Source organism: Nycticebus coucang, chromosome 2 (genome assembly GCF_027406575.1).
Source record: "Nycticebus coucang isolate mNycCou1 chromosome 2, mNycCou1.pri, whole genome shotgun sequence".
In the NCBI taxonomy this organism is placed as follows: domain Eukaryota; kingdom Metazoa; phylum Chordata; class Mammalia; order Primates; family Lorisidae; genus Nycticebus; species Nycticebus coucang.
In genome coordinates this window covers 133,439,616-133,459,293 of record NC_069781.1, presented here as the reverse complement: position 1 = coordinate 133,459,293, position 19,678 = coordinate 133,439,616, and the positions used below count along the sequence as shown (strand labels likewise).

The window sequence follows — 19,678 nt, the reverse complement described above, 5'->3', positions numbered from 1 at the left end:
GTAGTATTCTGTTTGTCTTATTTTGTGAGAGTCCATTGCTTAGTTTTATCTTTTGCATCAGTGTGGAGGTTAGGTTCTGTCCTTTAATTTCTGAGTTCTTACTTTGCTGCTGATCCATTGTGATGGTCAGTGTGTAGAACAGGTTGAAGTATTTCCTGTAGAGCTGGTCTTGTTGTGGCGAATTTCTTCAATGTCTGTATATCAGTAAATGATTTGATTTCTCCATCAATTTTGAAGCTTAGCTTAGCAGGATATCCAATTCTGGGCTGGAAATTGTTCTGTTGAAGTAGATTAAAGGTAGTTGACATTGTCTTCTTGCTTAGAAAGTTTTATTAGAGAAGTCTGCAGTCACCCTGATGGATTTGCCTCTGTAGGTCAACTGGCGCTTACTCCTGGCAGCTTGAAAAATCTTTTCTTTTGTTTTGACTCTGGACAGGTTCGTCACATTGTGTCTTGGAGAAGCACAGTTAGAGTTGAGGCATGAGATAGCCCTCTGAAAGAAGTATGTCAAAATCATTGGTGATATTTGGGAAATTTTTGTTTATAATATTCTCTAGTATAGCTTCCATTCCTCTGGGGCATTCTTCTTCCCCTTCTGGGAGTCCTATAACTCGTATTTGTGAACGCTGCATAAAGTCCCATAATTCTGTCAGTGAACATTGTGATTTCTCTCTTTTTGCCTCTTTAACTATCTGAGTTATCTCAAGAACTTTGTCCTCTACCTCTGAAATTCTTTCTTCTGCATGGTCTAATCTGTCGCTGATACTTTCTATTGCATCTTTAAGTTCCCTAATTGACTGGTTCAGTTCCTTCAGCTCTGCTATATCCTTTCTGTGTTCTTCATATCATTCATCTCTTATTTGATTCTGTTTTTGGATTTCCTTTTGGTTATTTTCCACTTTATCAGCAGTTTCCTTCATTGTTGCCATCATTTCCTCCATTGTTTTCGTCACATGTATTCTAAATTTCCTTTCTGTCAATTCTAACATTTCTTTATAGGTGGAATCTTCTGCAGTAGCTACCTCACAGTTCCTTGGAAGGGTTGCTCTGGACTGATTCTTCATGTTGCCAGGAGTTTTCTACTGATTCTTCCTCATGAGTGATTTCTTTTATCTGTTTCCTTGCCCTAATTTTCCTTTCACTTCCTCTTGCTCTTTAAGTTGCCGTTCCTGTGGACTAGGGTTTCGATGAATCCTTTTGGTACAGGACCAGAAGGATGAGAAGGTTGAAGAGCAAGAAGGGAAAAGAGAGAAGAAAGAGAGAAAGGAGAGGGGTAGGTAAAAGGGAATATTGACAAAAAGAAGAGAGGCACAGAAAGAGGGACACAGAGCAATGTAGGTGTACAGTAGGGTACTTTGACACAACCTTAAAAAAACCCCAACCTCTGGGGGTGCCAGGTTGGGTGGTTCCCTTGAGGTCAGCAGCTCTTTTCTAGCCTGATCGGGCACAGTACCCCACCTCCACCAAGTAGAAAGGAAAGACAAAAATGCTATGAACCAAACCAGAGCAAGCAAACAGAAAACTTTAGAGGATAAACTTGGGGGAAAAACCAAATAATAGGGGTAGAAATACTAGCAGAAATGCAGTTCTAATTATTGAAAAAGGCGAGAATAGGAAATTGTATTTAAACTAGAAAAATGGAGAAAGAAAAGAAAAATCTATAGGGAAAAGGTTGAAATTAAGAAACAAAACAACAAGCAAAAAAAAACAAAAACAAAGCAGTATATATATCTTAAAAAAAATAAAACAAACAAAAAAAGCAGTATATATATATCTTGCTGAATAGTGTCTGGGCAACAGATGATCTTCTGAGGTATGAGATGTTAATCACAGTGCTGATATGACTGGAGTCCTCTGCTGATTTCTCAAGCCCCGCAGGGTAGAGACCCTAAATCTCTCCTCAGCCCTCTTAAAAGGCACTTTAAACTTCTAAACTTGGCTAAGCAGAAGCTTTCCCAGGAAAGCACTTATCACTGGGATCTGCTGAAGTGACTGTGCACTTACCCAGTGTGCCAAAACTGGTCTCACTCTGCCCCTGAGGGCTAAGGCTGTAAGGCTGCTCAGTCTCCGCCTTTAGGCTGCTCAGTCACTAGATTACTAGCTGCCGCCCGATCCTTGCTTTGCGACCCCAAGGGCGGAGCTTGCTGGGGCAGTTCTCTCACAATGGCTCCATGCGGCCTACAGCCAAACACTATTACCTCCGTGGGGCATAGTGGCTCAGTCTGGGGCCCTAGACGACGCCCAAAGTTCTCTGCACTTCTGCCCAAGCTTTCCCCAAGGCAGTTTAACTGAGTGCCAAGTCCAAAAACACCAAAACAGCACACAGGTAAGGCCTTTCCAGTTTGCAGTCTCACTGGTGCTGTACTTATAGCTGCTGGCAGGATAAGACCAGTCAAACACACACAACCACTTGCCAGGTTTCCACTGCTTTTGTCCTCCTCTGGGAGTCTAGAAGTCTCTCGCTGCCTCCCCGTGTCCTCAAAGGGATGATTATAGGCAGATCCCACCAGCCGGAGATGCCTAGAGTCTTGTCTCCCCAGACTCACTGTGCCCAGTTGCAAGGAAGCTGTTACTCGGCCACCATCTTTCTCAGATCTATAATTACTTCTTAAAATAACTTGGCTGTGCAAGAAATATAATAACATAGAGCATGGAATATAGCTTATTCAAACAGTGGTGGAGAGTTTTTGCGTTGCCTGTCCTTACCCTCATGATAAAACATCTGGAAGAGCTCTGATCGCTACTTCTCTACTTTGTGATTTGAATAGAGGTTCTCAGACTTTGTAAAAATTGTTTCTCTCTCAGGACAGAGATGGTAAGAAAATTTAAGACTAAGACAATGAGATAATTTATTTATTTATTTTTTTTTTTTTTGAGACAGAGTCAAGCTGTTGCCCTGGGTAGAGTATCGTGGTGTCACAGCTCACAGCAACCTCAAACTCTTGGGCTTAAGCGATTCTCTTGCCTCAGCCTCCCAAGTAGCTGGGACTACAGGCATCCACCACAAAACCCATCTATTTTGTTGTTGTTGTTGTTGTTGTTGTTGTTGTTGTTGTTGCAGTTGTCATTGTTGTTTTAGCTGGCCCAGGCTAGGTTCGAACCCACCAGCTTTGGTGTATGTGGCCAGTGCCCTACCCACTGAGCTATGGGCACCACTGACAATGAGATTTTTTTTTTTTGCAGTTTTTGGCCAGGGCTGGGTTTGAACCCACCACCTCTGGTGTATGGGGCCAGCACCCTACTCCTTTGAGCCACAGACACCACCCAGTGACATAATTTTTAAGGAAAAGAAAAGTAGGTAGGAACTAACTGTAGGCTCAAGGTAGCTGCATCTATTTTTAATATAAATGCTAAATAGAGTATAATGTAGTAAAGCTGCTTATAATTTTCAAAATTCTATTTCAAATCAGAAATAGTTGCTAATTCATGAAAATGGGAGCATCACATAAAAATGTTTTTTTCCTTTCCCACCAGGTTTCTGTGATGGTGAGAACGATGGACACAGGGAAGGTATGAACTATTTCACCTACCTGTTTTGGAATGAGATGCTGACCATGGTGTAACCTTTCAGTAGCTTAACTGATTAATATTTATGTTTTCAGGCCTTCCCAAAATGCTGACAACTGCCAATTGGCTTACTTTTTAGAGAGCCTGAGAAGGGCCATGAGAAAGGAAATGTGATTATGTTACAAAGTTCCTTGTTACCAAATCCCCACAGACCCACAGTTTATCCTAAGTTGCTGGTATTTTTTTTTCCCAAAATATTAAAGGGGTACACATTTTTATTATATAGATACTTTTATAATGTTTAGATCAGGGCTTTTAGTATGGCCATCACCCAAACAGTGTTTGTTGTACCTGCCAGGTAAGTTTACACCCCTTTCCCTGCTACTTGATTTCTGATGACCTTTACATCCTTGAGTGCCTGTATGTGCACCAGTCAGCTCCTATTAATTAGAGAGTACATGTGGTGTCAGTTTTTCAGTTCTTGAGATACATTATTTAGTTCTTTTTTCTGGCTGAGTCCATGAGTCCATGGTACACATACTCCACATTTTCTGTGTTCCACTCACAAACTGATGAGCACTTGAGTTGTGACTTGTCCCACAGCAAATACTCGAGTACAGGTGTCTTTTTGACTAAATGACTTATTTTCCTTTGGGTAGATACCTAGTAGTGGGATTGCTGGATCAAATGATAGATCTACGTTTATTTCTTTGAGAAATCTCCATGCTGTTTCCCATAGCTAGTGCTAGTGTGCTAGTTTGCTGTCCCACCAACAGTGAGTGTATAAGTGTGGGCATCCATGCCAGCATCTGTTTTTTTTTGTTTGTTTGTTTTTTGTTTTGACTTTTTAATGCCCATTCTGACAGGGGTAAGGTGATTATCTCATGGTAGTTTTAATTTGTATTTCCCTGTGATTAATGATGTTAAGCATTTTCTCATATGTTTTTTTGGCCATTTGTCTACCTACTTTTGAAAAACTTGTGTTTATTATGTCTTTTGCCTACTTTTTAATGGGGTGGTTTGGTTTTTTCTTATCTATTTGAGTTCTTTACTGTAGAGTCTGGATATTAAATCCTGATAGATATATAATTTGTGAATATTTTCTCTCATTCTGTAGGTTGTCTGTTTACTCTGTTGATGTTTTCTTTGCTGTGCAGAAGCTATTTAATCAAGTTCCATTTATTTTTGTTGTTGCTGTATTTGTCCTTGGGGTCTCAGTCAAATATTCTTTACCTCAGCTGATGTCTAGAAGAGTTGTTCTTTTGTATATGATGAGGGATAGGGGTCCTGTTTCATTCCTCTGCAGATGGCTGTCCAGCTTTCCCAGCACCATTTATTGAATAGGGCCTCCTTCCCCTGTATATGTTGTTTGTTTTGTCAAAGATCAGCTGTTTAGGTAAGGGTTGTTTTTTTTTTAAGAATATAAAAGTGTAAGTTTATTTTACATTAGAGATAGGAGAAGTAGTGGGGGGAAGAGATGAGAAAGAGAGATAGATGGTTTTATTTCTGGGTTCTCTATTCTGTTCCATTGTTCTGTGTTTCTTTTTTTTTATAGCAATACCATGGTGTTTTGGTTACTATAGCCTTGAAGTATAATTTGAAGTCTAGTAATGTGATGCCTCCAGATTTGTTCTGTTTGCTTAGATCATTTCAACTATTCAGGCTCTTTTTTTGTTCCAAATGAAACATAGAATTATTTGTTCTAGATCTGTGAAATGGGACGTTGGTATTTTGATGGCGAGTGTGTTGAATCTGTACATCACCTTAGGCAGTATGGACATTTTAATAGTGTTGATTCTTCTGATTCATGAGCATGAAATGCCTTTCACTTGTGTCATCTGTGATTTCTTTCATCAGTGTTTTGTAGATCTCCTTGTAGAGGTCTTTCACCTCCTTGGTTTATGTCCTAAGGTTTTGGTTTTTTGTTTGTTTTTGAGGCAGAGTCTCACTAAGTCGCCCTTGGTAGTAGAGTGCCCTGGTGTCATAGCTCACAGCAACCTCATACTCTTGGGCTTAAGCGATTCTCTTGCCTCAGCCTCCCAAGTAGCTGAGACTATAGGCGCGTGCCACAACTCTCCACTATTTTTTTTTTACAGTTGTCATTGCTGTTTAGCTGGCCCGGGCTGGGCTCAAACCCTCCAGCCTCAGTGTTTGTGGCTGACACCCTACTTACTGAGCTATGGGTGTCGAGCCATATGTCCTAAGTTTTATTAAATAGAAGATAAAATCAACTCATTAAAAAAATTTTTTTTCAAAGTTTTCTCTCAGAATTTCTCTGCAATTTGCAGACTTGTTTTAAGTTACTTCTTTCTGAGGCCCACTGCCCTTTGATACTTGTGCTGTTCCGTGTGGGGCTGACACAGGACAGTCTGACGGTCATGCTGGAATTTAGCTGTCACTGGAACCTAACAGCATCCTAGTTCTGAGCAGCCACCAGCACCTCTGATGTGAATCCTGACAGAGGATGTGATGTCGCTGATGGAGGCCGGCCTCTGACGTCACGTGTTCTGTGACTCAGCATTCCTGTTTTACTTGGTATGGCTGTGTCCAAGCAGAACCCTCGAATGGTTCTTCATACAGAGCCAGGTTGTTTTCTGGCATTAAGAGCCAGTAGTGACCCCCCACTGCCCAGCCTCACATCTTCTGGGCCTTGGATTCCGCTTTGTGTCTGCATCCAGCATGGAGGCAAGGAGCTTCACCTCTACATGTCTTCTGTGTAACATTCTTCTTCTCCATTCCTCACTGTCCTTATCATAGCCCCTACATTATTTTGGCTCTCTCCTTGCCCCTCCTCTTCATTCTCTCCTTTGCCACCTTGCAGAGCCTCTCCCTCACCCAGCCTCACCTGCCCTGGTTCAGCCCTTCCTACACCCCCTTGCTTAGCTTACATGCCAGCAAAGGCTGCTCTGCTCAGGACCTGTCTACTACTTCTTTCCCTCTGGGCCTTTCCTGAGCTCCCCCTCTGGAATGCCCTTGTCCTGCAGCTCTGGTCTTTCAGTGCCCAGCTCCAGGGCCCTCCTGGCCTTTTATCTGTGTGGACAGTGCTGCGCATTTGGCCCTCTGGGCTCCCACTGCTCTCCCCTTTCAGCACAGGTGCTGCCTTCACGCCCACTGGGCTGTGAACTTTCAAAGCCTAGCTCCACAGCCGTACCATCTCTGCAGCCTTTGGGATCACGTTCAGGTGCCTTCCCTGATAGGCAGGCCACACATAAATCAGTTTGTTCATTAAGTAAATCATTTTGTTACAAAGATAAACTGTTTGGCTAAAGGTTGGTAAGGACAGCTGCCGTTTAACAATGAATGTGCTGGGGGGTTTTTTTGTTTTTTTTTTTTCCCCCTTTAGTAGTGTCTTTCCCTGGTCCACTGAAAGAAGAGAATCTGGTAACTGTTCCCAAGCCACTGCCAAAACAGCTGTGGGAGACCAAGGAGGTGGGTGTGGTACTCAGTTGTGTCTGTTGTCTCTGAATGTTTGCACTTCACAGGTCACTGAGAAATCTTGCAGGGGTGAAAACAAAGGAATTAGGTAGGGGAAATGGAGAAAATTTGTCTGGGGACAGAGATAGGAAGAATATACTAGGAAATGTTTCACTTAAAAATTACTGCCAAGTTAGAACAGTGATCTCTCGACTTCCTAATTTTCATATAAATTTCATTCAAAAAAAAGCTTACTAAACTCTCCCTACCTTACTCATATTACTAAAGCTCTGAAACCTGGTTTCAAGTCCTCGGCAGGTATCTCTGTCTTATAGCCAATACTTTCTGCCAGTCTCTAGCTTCTCTCAGAACTAGTAATATATAAGAAAAAGCTTTTTAAATCAAGGGTGTTTGATCCGAATCCTCCATGAATCAGTAAACAGTCATCTGTTTAACTGTGATTTCTGTGAACTTTTGAGTATTTGTATCTAAAATCGTGCCAGCCGACCTCCCAGTGGCTTTCCGCATGCCTCATCCATACTGTTGGACTCAGCCTCCTTCCCAGGGGCTATGCTGACTATGAGGGGCAGCTGCCTTGCCCCCACCTCAGTGATGCTCAGTTGCAGTTGCTTTAGCCCAGTTCCATTTTCTTCTACCGAGGTCACCATTAGCATCAGGGTGGTCTGGAGATATTTTTTGTGAAAACAAGATGTGTTTGATATAAAAAGAGGCATGATTTAAAATTCACATACTGAAACACAGGAGCAACAGCCACACTGCAAAGCTGTCTTTAGCTCTGAACTCCCCCTCTGGAATACCCTTGTCCTGCAGCTCTGGTCTACCCAGTCTTTTTGGCTAAGAGGCACAAGTGGTTTCAGAGGCTTTTATCAGAAGACAAGTACATCTTCCCCAGGAAAGAAGCTGTCACTCCTCCCTGAGTGCTGGGGCCTGTGCTCCCTGGAAAGGGGCTCATCTCCCTTAGTTCTTACGGATTTGTAGTGCTCACTCCTGCCCCCCACCAAGCATGTATTTTAGTTGAAATACTTATTTTGTTCCAAAATTTGTTTCCTCTTGTTTTGCCCTGTTTTGTTCTTCCATTTCCTTCTTTTCCTCTCAGGCCAATAGAAGGCATGTTTGTTTAAAGTTGTAGGTGTAAAATATTGGCCTTTTTGAAGGAAATATTTATCAGAAGATAAATTATAATTTCTCAAATTAGAAAATTATATATTGACCAGGCACAGTGGCTTACACCTATAATCCCAGCACTCTGGGAGGCCGAGGTGAGAGTATCCCTTGAGCTCAGGAATTTGAAACCAGCCTTAGCAAGAGGGAGATCCCATCTTTACTAAAAATAGAAAAATTAGCCAGGTGTTGGGGCACACACCTGTAGTCCCAGCTACTCAGGAGGCTGAGGCAGGAGGATTGCTTGAAGCCCAAGAGACTGAGGTTGCTGTGAGCTGTGATGATGCCATGGCACTCTACCCAAGGCGACAGAGTGAGACTCTGTCTAAAAAAAAAGAAAAAAAACCCACGAAACAAAACTTCAATGGAGCCAGGCATAGTGGCTCGTGCTTATAGTACCAACTACTTGGGAGACTAAAGTAGGAGAATTGTTTGAGCCCAGGAGTTAGAGACCACCCTAGGCAACGTAGCAAGACCCCCATCTCTAAAAAAATTGAAAAAAAAATTAGCTAGTTGTGATGGCCTATGCCTGTTGTACCAACTACTCCAGAGGCTGAGGTGACAGGATCACTTGAGCCCAGAGTTCAAGGCTATAGTAAGCTGTGATCATACCACGGGACTCCAGCCTGGGTGACAGAGCAAGAGCCTGTCTCCAAAAATTTAAAAAAGAGAAGAAAAGAAGGAAAACTTAAGTGGATGCTCAAGAATGCGAGTTTACACGTACTGGCTGTCAGTCATGCTGACAAGATGCCAAGATCCTTAGGAAGACACTTTCAAAAACTTTAATTTGGCTTCACCATACATAAGCCTAGCTGTTGTTGTCTCTTCCCAGATTCAGTCCCTGTCCGGGCGCCCTCAATCCTGTGATGTCGGAGTTGGCAAGTAAGTGAAATTCTTTCTGTCTGCATTTCAGGGCCTGTCCTGAAGTTTCTCTCAAAAGTCTTACCAGTTTGTCATAGAATTCTGAAAAACGTAACTTGTATGTATAAATTGAAGACCAAGTGCATTTTTTTTTTTTTTGTCACCTTTGGAAAAGTCCTATGGAGTCATAGCTCACAGTAACCTCAAACTCTGGGGATCAAGTGATTCTCTTGCCTCAGCCTCCCAAGTAGCTGGGATTATAGGCACCCACCACAATGCCTGGCTATTTTTAAAGACTAGGTCTCACTCTGGCTTAGGCTGGTCTTCAACCTATAAGCTCAGGCAATCCACCTGCCTCAGCCTCCCAGAGTGCTAGGATTATAGGCATGAGCCATTGCACCCGCCAGCCAAGTGCATTTTCATAAAAACTGCTCTCTCTTGATATTCATATTTCATATGTTTAAGGCAATCATGTCACAGAGCAACAATGACAAATGAAAGTGCTGTGCATGTGTATGAGAGTCACATACCTCTTCTGAGGCCTATGCAGGTGCCGAGAAGGGCCCAGCCTGAGCCTGTGGCAGACCTGACCACCAGACGAAAAGGAAAGCATTACTTAAACTCATTACTTAATCTGGCAACCAGGTTATGTACAAGTTCAGTAAGAGAGTTTCTATAAGGCCGGACACAGTGGCTCACACTTGTAATCCCAGCACACTCGAGCTCACAAGTTCGAGACCAGCCTTAGCTAGAGCAAGACCTCATCTCTAAAAATAGCCAGGTGTTGTGGTGGGCACCTGTAGTCCCAGCTACTTGGGAGGCTGAGGCAAGAGAATCACTTGAGCCCAGGAGTCTGAGGTTGCTGTGAGCTGTGAGTCCATGGCACTCTACCAAGGGCGACAAAGTGAGACTCCGTCTCAAAAAAAAGTTTCTATAAACTTAATGCCACCGAACTATGCCCTTAAAATGGTTAAAATGATAAGTTTACAGTATGTAATATTTTACTACAATTTAAAAATACATAAGTAGGCGATGAAAAAATAAGAAAATTCACAGTATAAAAATTTCTATTGCGGGAAGGAGGGAGGGGGTGAGGTCACAGTGTGTAATCCACCTTTTGGGGGAGGGACACAATTATAAGAGGGACTTTATCTAACAAATGCAATCTATGTAACCTACTTCTTTGTACCCTCAATAAATCCCCAACAATAAATCAATCGTTCTCTCACTCAATCAGTCACATTAACCAAAAAAAAAATTTTTCTATGAAACAATTAGTGGATTGACTAGTATACAATTATATTCCCTAAGAGATTTGAGACAGCTTACAAAAATATATACTGCACAGAAAGGAAAAAAATATTGAGAAAGTTGAGTGTGAGGGAGAACAAGGAGGTGAGAGACATAATGAAGCCTGGGGAACAGAGAGGGGCAGCCAGGCGCCACAGAGAGAGGCAGGCGGGCAGAGGACGGGCAGACAGGGGGCCAGGTGGGTGGCACAGAGAAGGCAGGTGGGCAGACAGTGGCAGCTCAGATGCTGCTGGGGAGGCTGGGCTGCCCCTCACACTGGAATTGCAGGAGTGACTCTGCTATGCGTCATCACAGAAAGGACCCCTCAGAACATGACAGGCAGTATTCTGAGAGAATTGCAGGACAGCTGTGCTGGGCTGTCTATCACAGCATCTCTCCATGCAGTCTCTCATGGAACCAAAGCCAATGCAGAAACAGTAGTCTTCCAACGGCAAAAATAGTGTGGTTTGAAAATGGGACCCTTGCATGATCTGGCTTAGACACGTTTTAGAGGGTCTATGGATGAACTAAATCTACTTCAGGCAATCCTTAAATATTGTTTCCCTGTTGCCAAAAAGCTTCTGATAACTGTGTCACAGCAATACACTCAGGGCACTCCCTGCTGGGTGTCTGGAGCCCAGGTGTTCTTTCTGGCTGGTTAAAAATAAACTCATGTAACTAACAGCCTGCCAAGGGGACAAGAGGGTTGGCCTTTTCTTCAGAAAGTGAAGAAGCTGTTGGGTCACAGGGCCAGACGAAAGGCCTGCCCACTCAGGGATACAGGACCCATGTGGACATGGTTGAGATTTTCCTTAAGAACCAATTCTGGGGTGCCTCATTAGACATGTCATTTAGAATCTGAGCCTTACCCTGAGTCACACACTGGAGGCTCCCGTCCAGAAGGAGAGTTAAAGGACAGAAATTTAGCAAGTAACCTGGTGGATTAGAGCTGCATCAAGAGAGAAGGTTGAAGAATGCAGATCAACCCCGCTGAGGTGAGCTGTGACCCCAAGGATACAAACAAAAGGTACAAAATCCATCACCAAACGGACGGGAGTCCCCACCCCCATGAGAACAGCTCGGAGTGCCCCACAAACAAACGAGCAGAGTTCAAAGGTCCTCCAACTACACTCCACGGGAGAGACCCTCTAAAAACTGGACCTGCCTCCTCTACTAGGGTGCCATGGCATTCTCCTGCCAGGCATAAAACTGTATATATTCTCTACATGCAACTCTGAGCTCCTAGCACTCCCCTCCACTCTCACTCTGAGGTCTGGAGGCCTGTCCCCAGGAGTCCAGATTGTTGGGTGATTTCTCGAGGGGTGTGGACAGGGCCTGAACTGCAGCTGGTCAGTGCTGACTCTGTGGCACGGGAGTGAGGAGAGGACAGTCAGCTGAGAGGGAACCACACCGGAGCAGCGGTGCCTCGAGGCACAGAGTAGCAACTGTCTTCTGGCAACAATAGGGCTCACTCCCAGATATTCCGAAGCCATACTCCTGTCTCCCTGGGCAACCAGAGGAGGCCAGGCATCTACTCAGGTGGCAACCACCATGGAACAGATCTGGGATGGAAACGCAGGCCCCATGAGTAAAGGGTTTACCTGAGGTGGTACCGGCCTGGGAGGAGCGCGGGGACTAGAAACACAAGCACAGAGCCAGAAAGTTTCCAGGGCGGGGCTGACCCAGAGGACCGCTTTACTGAGCCTAAGATGCACCCGTCCCTCAGGGGATCATCAGCCTATAGACAAAGGAAGACAGGAGGCTAGAACTGACAGCTAACCGAATACAAACCTGCAGGAGCAAAGACAAGGCCTGAGGTGCAGGCTCTGGGAACTCAAAACAGCTTCTCTTCTGCAGGGGAATATAGCAGGGACAGAAACAAATTCCCACAAAGTTGTTCTGTTCTGTTCTGTCAGTAACATCAATCAGGGGTGGGGCTGGAACTGAGTGAACACCCGCCGGCCTCCATCAAGCACCTGAGGTTGTCAGGCCTCTCCTCCCCCTGCCAGATAGAGGCAGAGCGCAGCGGCCTGGCTAGGCAGAAATAGATTGCCTTGTGATTCAGGCAGGTGCAAACCCCTGGAGTATCTGTTCACTACAGGCAACTGGGTCACAGCCCTGCGGGGCTATCAGTGACTGGGTATGACAGAGGTGCAAGGTGGGAAAAGAGGCATCAACCTTCCCAGACTGATGTATTTTCTGGGTGGGTCCTCCTGACTCCACGGAGCACTGGAGCAAGCCATATCTGAGTAGTCACGAGACCCCTGCGATTCAGTTGCCAGAGACTCTCCCACCTGAGACAGATGCTGACTGAGACAATTGATTTGGACCTTTTGAACTGAGCCAATCACCCGAGGACTATTCAGGTGGTGCCCTGGGTGTGTGGTTCTAGGAAGGTTTGATTTTCCTTTTCCAATTGTTGCCTGTGGGGGGCGGGGTGACTTAATTGCTGGTATTTCTCCACAACTGAGACTTCAACCCAGAGTAACTGTTTCACTAGGGTTGGACAGAGACCAGCTGAAAACAAGACAGAATGACTTAGCCCCACCACACCAAACAGGTCCCCAGTTTCTCAGGCCATAGCACTGTACGGGTCCTCAACAAAGCTCCAAGGGAAAAATCAAATGCTGTAAAACAATCATAGGGCAGAATCAGCGGGAAAACTCTGGTAACATGAATAACCAAAATAGATCAAACCACCACCACCACCACCAGGGAAAGATATGGCAGATGTAACTGAAGATCCCACTCATAAACAGCTGGCCGAGATGTAAGAAATCAAATTCAGAATTTGGATTGCAAACAAGATTAGTAGAATGGAGGAAAATTTGGAATTAGAAATTCGAGGAGAAATTCAAAAGTTGTCTCAAGAATTTAAAGACAAAACCACCAAAGATTTTGACGCACTGAAGCAAGAATTTGTAGCCCTCAAAGATCTGAAAAATACAGTATAATCCCTCAGTAACAGAATGGAGCAAGCAGAAGAAAGGATTTCTGACATTGAAGACAAAGCCTTTGAACGCTCCCAAACTCTCAAGGAGCAAGAGAAATGGAGAGCAAAAATGGATCATTCTCTCAGAGAGCTCTGGGATAATTCGAAGAAGGCTAATATCTGCCTCATTGGAATCCCTGAAAGTGATGAAGTGGCCTCGCAAGGCACAGAGGCCCTTCTCCATGAAATTATGAAAGAGAATTTTCCAGATATGCCAAGAGATTCTGAAATTCAGATAGCAGACAGTTTCAGAACCCCAGCACAACTCAATCCAAATAAGACATCCCCCAGGCATATCATAATTAACTTCACTAAAGTTAACATGAAGGAGAAAATTCTGAAAGCAGCCAGACATAAGAAATCCATTACCTACAAAGGGGAAGAATATTAGAATGACTGCAGATCTCTCTGCTGAAACTTTTCAAGCCTGATGAGGGTGGTCATTGACTTTTAATCTCCTAAAGCAAAATAACTTTCAACCCCAGATCCTGTATCCAGCTAAACTGAGTTTCATTTATGATGGAGAAACTAAATACTTTAATGACATTCATATGTTGAAGAAATTTGCCATAACCAAACCAGCTCTTCAGGATATTCTCAGACCTATCCTCCATAATGACCAGCCCAATCCTCTACCACAAAAATAAACTCACTCAGAAACTTTTGATCAAACGCCCAACTTCCACAGTGGCAAAAGGATTAAAAATGTCCACTAGACTTTCGAAAAACTTGGTACCCAAATTTTTACCAGACTTATCAATATTCTCCATTAATGTGAACAGCTTAAACTGTCCTCTAGAGAGGCACAGGTTAGCTGACTGGATACAAAAACTCAGGCTAGATATTTTCTGCATACAAGGTAAGGTCACATCTTACCTTAAAAGATAAATATAGACTCAGGGTGAAAGGATGGTCATTTATATTTCAGGCAAATGGTAATCAGAAAAAAGCAGGTGTTGCAATTCTATTTGCAGACACAATAGGCTTTAAACCAACAAAAGTAAGGAAGGATAAGAATGGTCACTTCATATTTGTTAAGGGTAATACTCAATATGATGATATTTCAATTATTAAAATCTATGCACCCAACCAGAATGCACCTCAACTTATAAGAGAAACTCTAACAGACATGAGCAACTTGATTTCCTCCAGCTCCATAATAGTCGGAGATTTCAACACTCCTTTGGCAGTGTTGGATAGATCCTCCAAAAAGAAGCTGAGCAAAGAAATTTTAGATTTAAACCTAACCATCCGGGCGATGCCTGTGGCTCAAAGGGGTAGGGTGCCAACCCCATATGCCAGAGGTGGCAGGTTCAAACCCAACCCCGGCCAAAAACTGTAAACCTAACCACCAACATTTAGATTTAGCAAACATCTACAGAACATTTCATCCCAACAAAACAGAATACACATACTTCTCATCAGCCCACAGAACATACTCCAAAATCGATCACATCTTAGGTCACAAGTCTAACCTCAGTAAATTTAAAGGAATAGAAATTATTCCTTGCATCTTCTTGGACCACCATGGAATAAAATTTGAACTCAGTAACAACAGGAATATCTATACTCATACAAAAACATGGAAGTTAAATAACCTTATTCTGAATGATAGCTGGGTCAGAGATGAGATTAAGAAGGAAATTGCCAAATTTTTGGCAAATTTGCCAAATTCGTGACAATGAAGACACGAATTATCAGAACCTCTGGGATACCGCAAAGGTAGTTCTAAGAGGGAAATTTATAGCACTGCAAGCCTTCCTCAAGAAAACAGAAAGAGAGGAAGTTAACAACTTAATGGGACATCTCAAGCAACTGGAAAAGTGAGAACATTCCAACCCCAAACCTAGTAGAAGAAAAGAAATAACCAAAATTAGAGCAGAATTAAATGAAATTGAAAACAAAAGAATAATACAACAGATCAATAAATCAAAAAGTTGGTTTTTTTAAAAGGTCAACAAACCTTTGGCTAACCTAACCAGGAAAAAGAGAGTAAAATCTCTAATCTCATCAATCAGAAATGACAAAGACGAAATAACAACAGACTCCTCAGAAATTCAAAAAATCCTTAATGAATATTATAAGAAACTTTACTCTCAGAAATATGAAAATTTTAAGGAAATTGACCAATACTTGGAAGCATATCACCTTCTCAGACTTAGCAGAATCAAGTGGAAATGTTGAACAGGCTTATATCAAGTTCTGAAATAGCATCAACCATATAAAATCTCCCTAAAAAGAAAAGCCCGGGATCAGATGGCTTCAGGTCAGAATTCTACCAAACCTTTAAAGAGGAACTAGTACCTATATTACTCAACCTGTTCCAAAATGTAGAAAAAGAAGGAAGACTACCCAACATGTTCTATGAAGCAAACATCACCCTGATCCCCAAACCAGGAAAAGACCCAACAAGAAAAGAAAGTTATAGACCAATATCACTAATGAATATGGACGCAAAAATATTCAACAAGATCCTAACAAACAGAATCCAGCAACACATCAAACAAATTATACATTATGACCAAGTCGGTTTTATCCCAGGGTCTCAAGGCTGGTTCAATATACGTAAATCTATAAGTATAATTCAGCACATAAACAAATTTAAAAAGACCATATGATTCTCTCAATGGATGCAGAAAAAGTTTTTGATAATATCCAGCATCCCTTCATGATCAGAACACTTAAGAAAATTGGTATAGAAGGGACATTTGTTAAACTGATAGAGGCCATCTACAGCAAACCCACACCCAATATCGTATTGAATGGAGTTAAATTGAAATCATTTCCACTCAAATCAGGAACCAGACATGGCTGCCCATTGTCTCCACTGCTCTTTAAATTGTAATGGAAGTTTTAGCCACTGCAATTAGGGAAGAAAAGGCTATCAAGGGTATTCATATAGGGTCAGAAGAGATCAAAGTTTCACTCTTTGCAGATGATATGATTGTATATCTGGAAAACACCAGGGATTCTACTACAAACTCTTAGAAGTGATCAAGGAATACAGCAGCGTCTCAGGTTACAAAATCAACATTCATAAATCGGTAGCCTTTTTATATAGCAACAATAGTCAAGTTGAAAAAACAGTTAAGGACTGTATCCCATTCACAGTAGTGCCAAAGAAGATGAAATATTTGGGAGTTTATCTAACAAAGGTCGTGAAAGATCTCTATAAAGACAACTGTGAAACTCTAAGAAAAGAAATAGCTGAAAATGTTAACAAATGGAAAACATACCATGCTCATGGCTGGGAAGAATCAATATTGTTAAAATGTCCATACTACCCAAAGCAATGTACAATTTTAATACAATTCCTATTAAAGATCCACTGTCATACTTTAAAGATCTTGAAAAAATAATACTTCGTCTTATATGGAATCAGAAAAAACCTCGAATAGCCAAGACATTACTCAGAAATAAAAACAAAGCAGGAGGAATCACGCTACCAGACCTCAGACTATACTGTAAATCAATAGTGATCAAAACAGCATGGTAATGGCACAAAAACAGAGAAGTAGATATCTGGAACAGAATAAGAACCAAGAGATGAATCCAGCAACTTACCGTTATTTGATCTTTGACAAGCCAATTAAAAACGTTCAGTGGGGGAAAGATTCCCTATTTAACAAATGGTGCTGGGTGAACTGGCTGGCAACCTGTAGAAGACTGAAACTGGACTCACACCTTTCACCATTAACTGGATTAAAGATTTAAACTTAAGACATGAAACTATAAAAATACTAGAAGAGAGTGCAGGGAAATCCCTTGAAGAAATCGTTCTGGGCGAGTATTTTATGAGGAGGACCCCCCAGGCAATTGAAGCAGCTTCAAGAATACACTACTGGGACCTGATCAAACTAAAAAGCTTCTGCACAGCCAAGAACACAGTAAGTAAAGCAAGCAAACGGCCCTCAGAATGCGAGAAGATATTTGCAGGTTATGTCTCCAACAAAGGTTTAATAATTAGAATCCACAGAGAACTCAAACGTATAAGCAAGAAAAGAACAAGTGATCCCATCTCAGGCTGGACTTGAAGAGAAACTTCTCCGAAGAAGACAGGTGCACGGCGTACAGACATATGAAAAAATGCTCATCATCTTTAATTATCAGAGAAATGCATATCAAAACTACTTTGAGATATCATCTAACTCCAGTAAAATTAGCCCATATCACAAAATCCCAAGACCAGAGATGTTGGCGTGGATATTCAGAAAAGGGAACACTTCTACACTGCTGGTGGGAATGCAAATTAATACATTCCTTTTGGAAAGATGTTTGGAGAACACTTAGAGATCTAAAAATAGATCTCCCATTCAATCCTATAATTCCTCTACTAGGCATATACCCAGAAGACCAAAAATCACATAATAACAAAGATAATTGTACCAGAATGTTTATTGCAGCCCAACTCTCTGTGGATTCTAATTATTAAACATGAAAGAGGTAAAGTCTCCATCTTTCTTTAAGCAATTATGCTAATAGCTAAGTCATGGAAAAAGCCCAAGTGCCCATCAATCCATGAATGGATTAATAAATTGTGGTATATGTATACCATGGGATATTATGCAGCCTTAAAGAAAGATGGAGACTTTACCTCTTTCATGTTTACATGGATGGAGCTGGAACATATTCTTCTTAGTAAAGTCTCTCAAGAATGGAAAAAAAAGTATCCAATGTACTCAGCCCTACTATGAAACTAATTTATGGCTTTCACGTGAAAGCTATAACCCAGTTATAACCTAAGAATAGGGGGAAGGGGCAAAGGGAGGGGAGGGAGAGGGGAGGTGGGCAAGGGAGGGTGATTGGTGGGATTACACCTGTGGTGCATCTTTCAAGGGTACATGTGAAACTTAGTAACTGTAGAATGCAAATGTCTTAACACAATAACTAAGAAAATGCCAGGAAGGCTATGTTAACCAGTGTGATGAAAATGTGTCAAACAGTCTGTAAAACCAGTGTATGGTGCCCCATGATCACATTAAAGTACACAGCTATGATTTAATAAAAAAAAAAAAAAGAACCAATTCTGGTTCTGAGGGTGACCTCAGAAAAATCTTTAAAGGCCAATGTTGCAGAAATGGGTGTTCAGCCTCAGAGAGTTTGAAAGCAGGTGCTTCTTAGATAATGAAAGTTTTCTTGCTCATACATTAGAGGTAGAATTCCATCCAGTGACTGCTGCTCATGCAGGTGCCAATTCTCAGCACCAGGTAGAACAGCGATCCCATCCTCGTTGTCAGGGAATGGATGCTATAGCAGTGCAAGACAGGCAAGGACAAGTAAGCAAAGTGTGTAGTGTCTGCCATGTGCTGGCAAATGCAGGGAAGAGGAAGAGAGCAGAGCAAAGAGGCCTTTCTGAGAGGTGCTAGTGACAGGGTCCAGAGAAGGACGAGGGCCAGGTCCAGCCCGAGGGAGTGGTGGGTGCAGGGGCCTGAGGAAGAACCAGGGCCTGCCTCGGAGAAGATTTATAGTCAGCCAGGGAGAACATGACCTGCCTCCCCTCACACCCAGTGGTGGCTCCAGGTGGCAATAACTGAATTTGGAAAGGGCAGCTTGTCCCCCAAGGGGAGGTATGTAGATGCTACTAACAACCTGTGTCATGAATTTATCCATTCTTGCTCTGTGCTACTGGATGCTGCTTGCCACCATGCCCTCTTCCTGCTCTGCCTTTGCCCCCTCCTGATTGCCCCCCAGATCTGTCTTCTCTTGGGCAGAAACCCCACCTCTCAACAGTGAGCATCTGCGGGATTTCAGTATTATTTTTCTAGTCCTTGACCTTTAACCTATAGCCAGTTCCATCCATCCAGGCAAGATTCATGTTTGGTTTTTATCTTCCTTCGTCCATCTGGTTAGACTCTTTCCTGCTGCCCTTTCCCCTGAAGCCTGCATGGCTGTCCCAGCCGTGCTTTCACTGAGAAAAGAAAAGCTGCCTGGAGCACATGCTCAGCTGCTGCTTGTACCCTCCACCATCCTCTGCCTAGTCCTATGGACACAGGGTCCCTCCTTTTTAAGGTGGGCCAAGTTACCTCTCCCTGGTCCTCTCCGAGACCTCTTTCCACTACTCTTCCTTCCCTCTCATTTCCAGAATTCTCAGCCACACTCTCTGAAAGAATGTTCACCAAATCCTTCTTCCTGCCTGCCCACTCCCAGTGCTCCCAGTGTCTCCTATGCCCAGTGGTTGCACCCGCCGCTCATCAGGCCTGGCTCCCACCCCCACTTTCCGGGGAACTGCACCCGAGAATGGCAGTTGCCTCCTCCAAGTGACTAAGAGAGACATCCCTGCTTGTATGTTGTCTTCTTTTTTTTGAGACTTTGTCTCACTATGTCGCCCTCAATAGAGTGCTGTGGCATCACAGCTCACAGCAACCTCAAACACTTGGGCTTAAGCAGTTCTCTTGCCTCAGCCTCCTAAGTAGCTGAGACTTACAAGTGCCC

At 42.9% G+C, this 19,678-nt stretch overlaps 1 protein-coding gene across 2 annotated transcripts in view; it reads left to right on the top strand.

Moving 5' to 3' along the window:
* Window positions 1–19,678, top strand: part of CRTC3 (CREB regulated transcription coactivator 3) — a 145,754-nt gene that overhangs the window by 104,280 nt on the left and 21,796 nt on the right. For both annotated transcript variants that reach the window (XM_053581942.1, XM_053581941.1), the window contains exons 7-9: window positions 3,475–3,510; window positions 6,851–6,936; window positions 8,936–8,985. In XM_053581942.1, coding sequence (XP_053437917.1) covers window positions 3,475–3,510; window positions 6,851–6,936; window positions 8,936–8,985 — 172 coding nt within the window. The remainder of the gene's footprint in view (window positions 1–3,474; window positions 3,511–6,850; window positions 6,937–8,935; window positions 8,986–19,678) is intronic.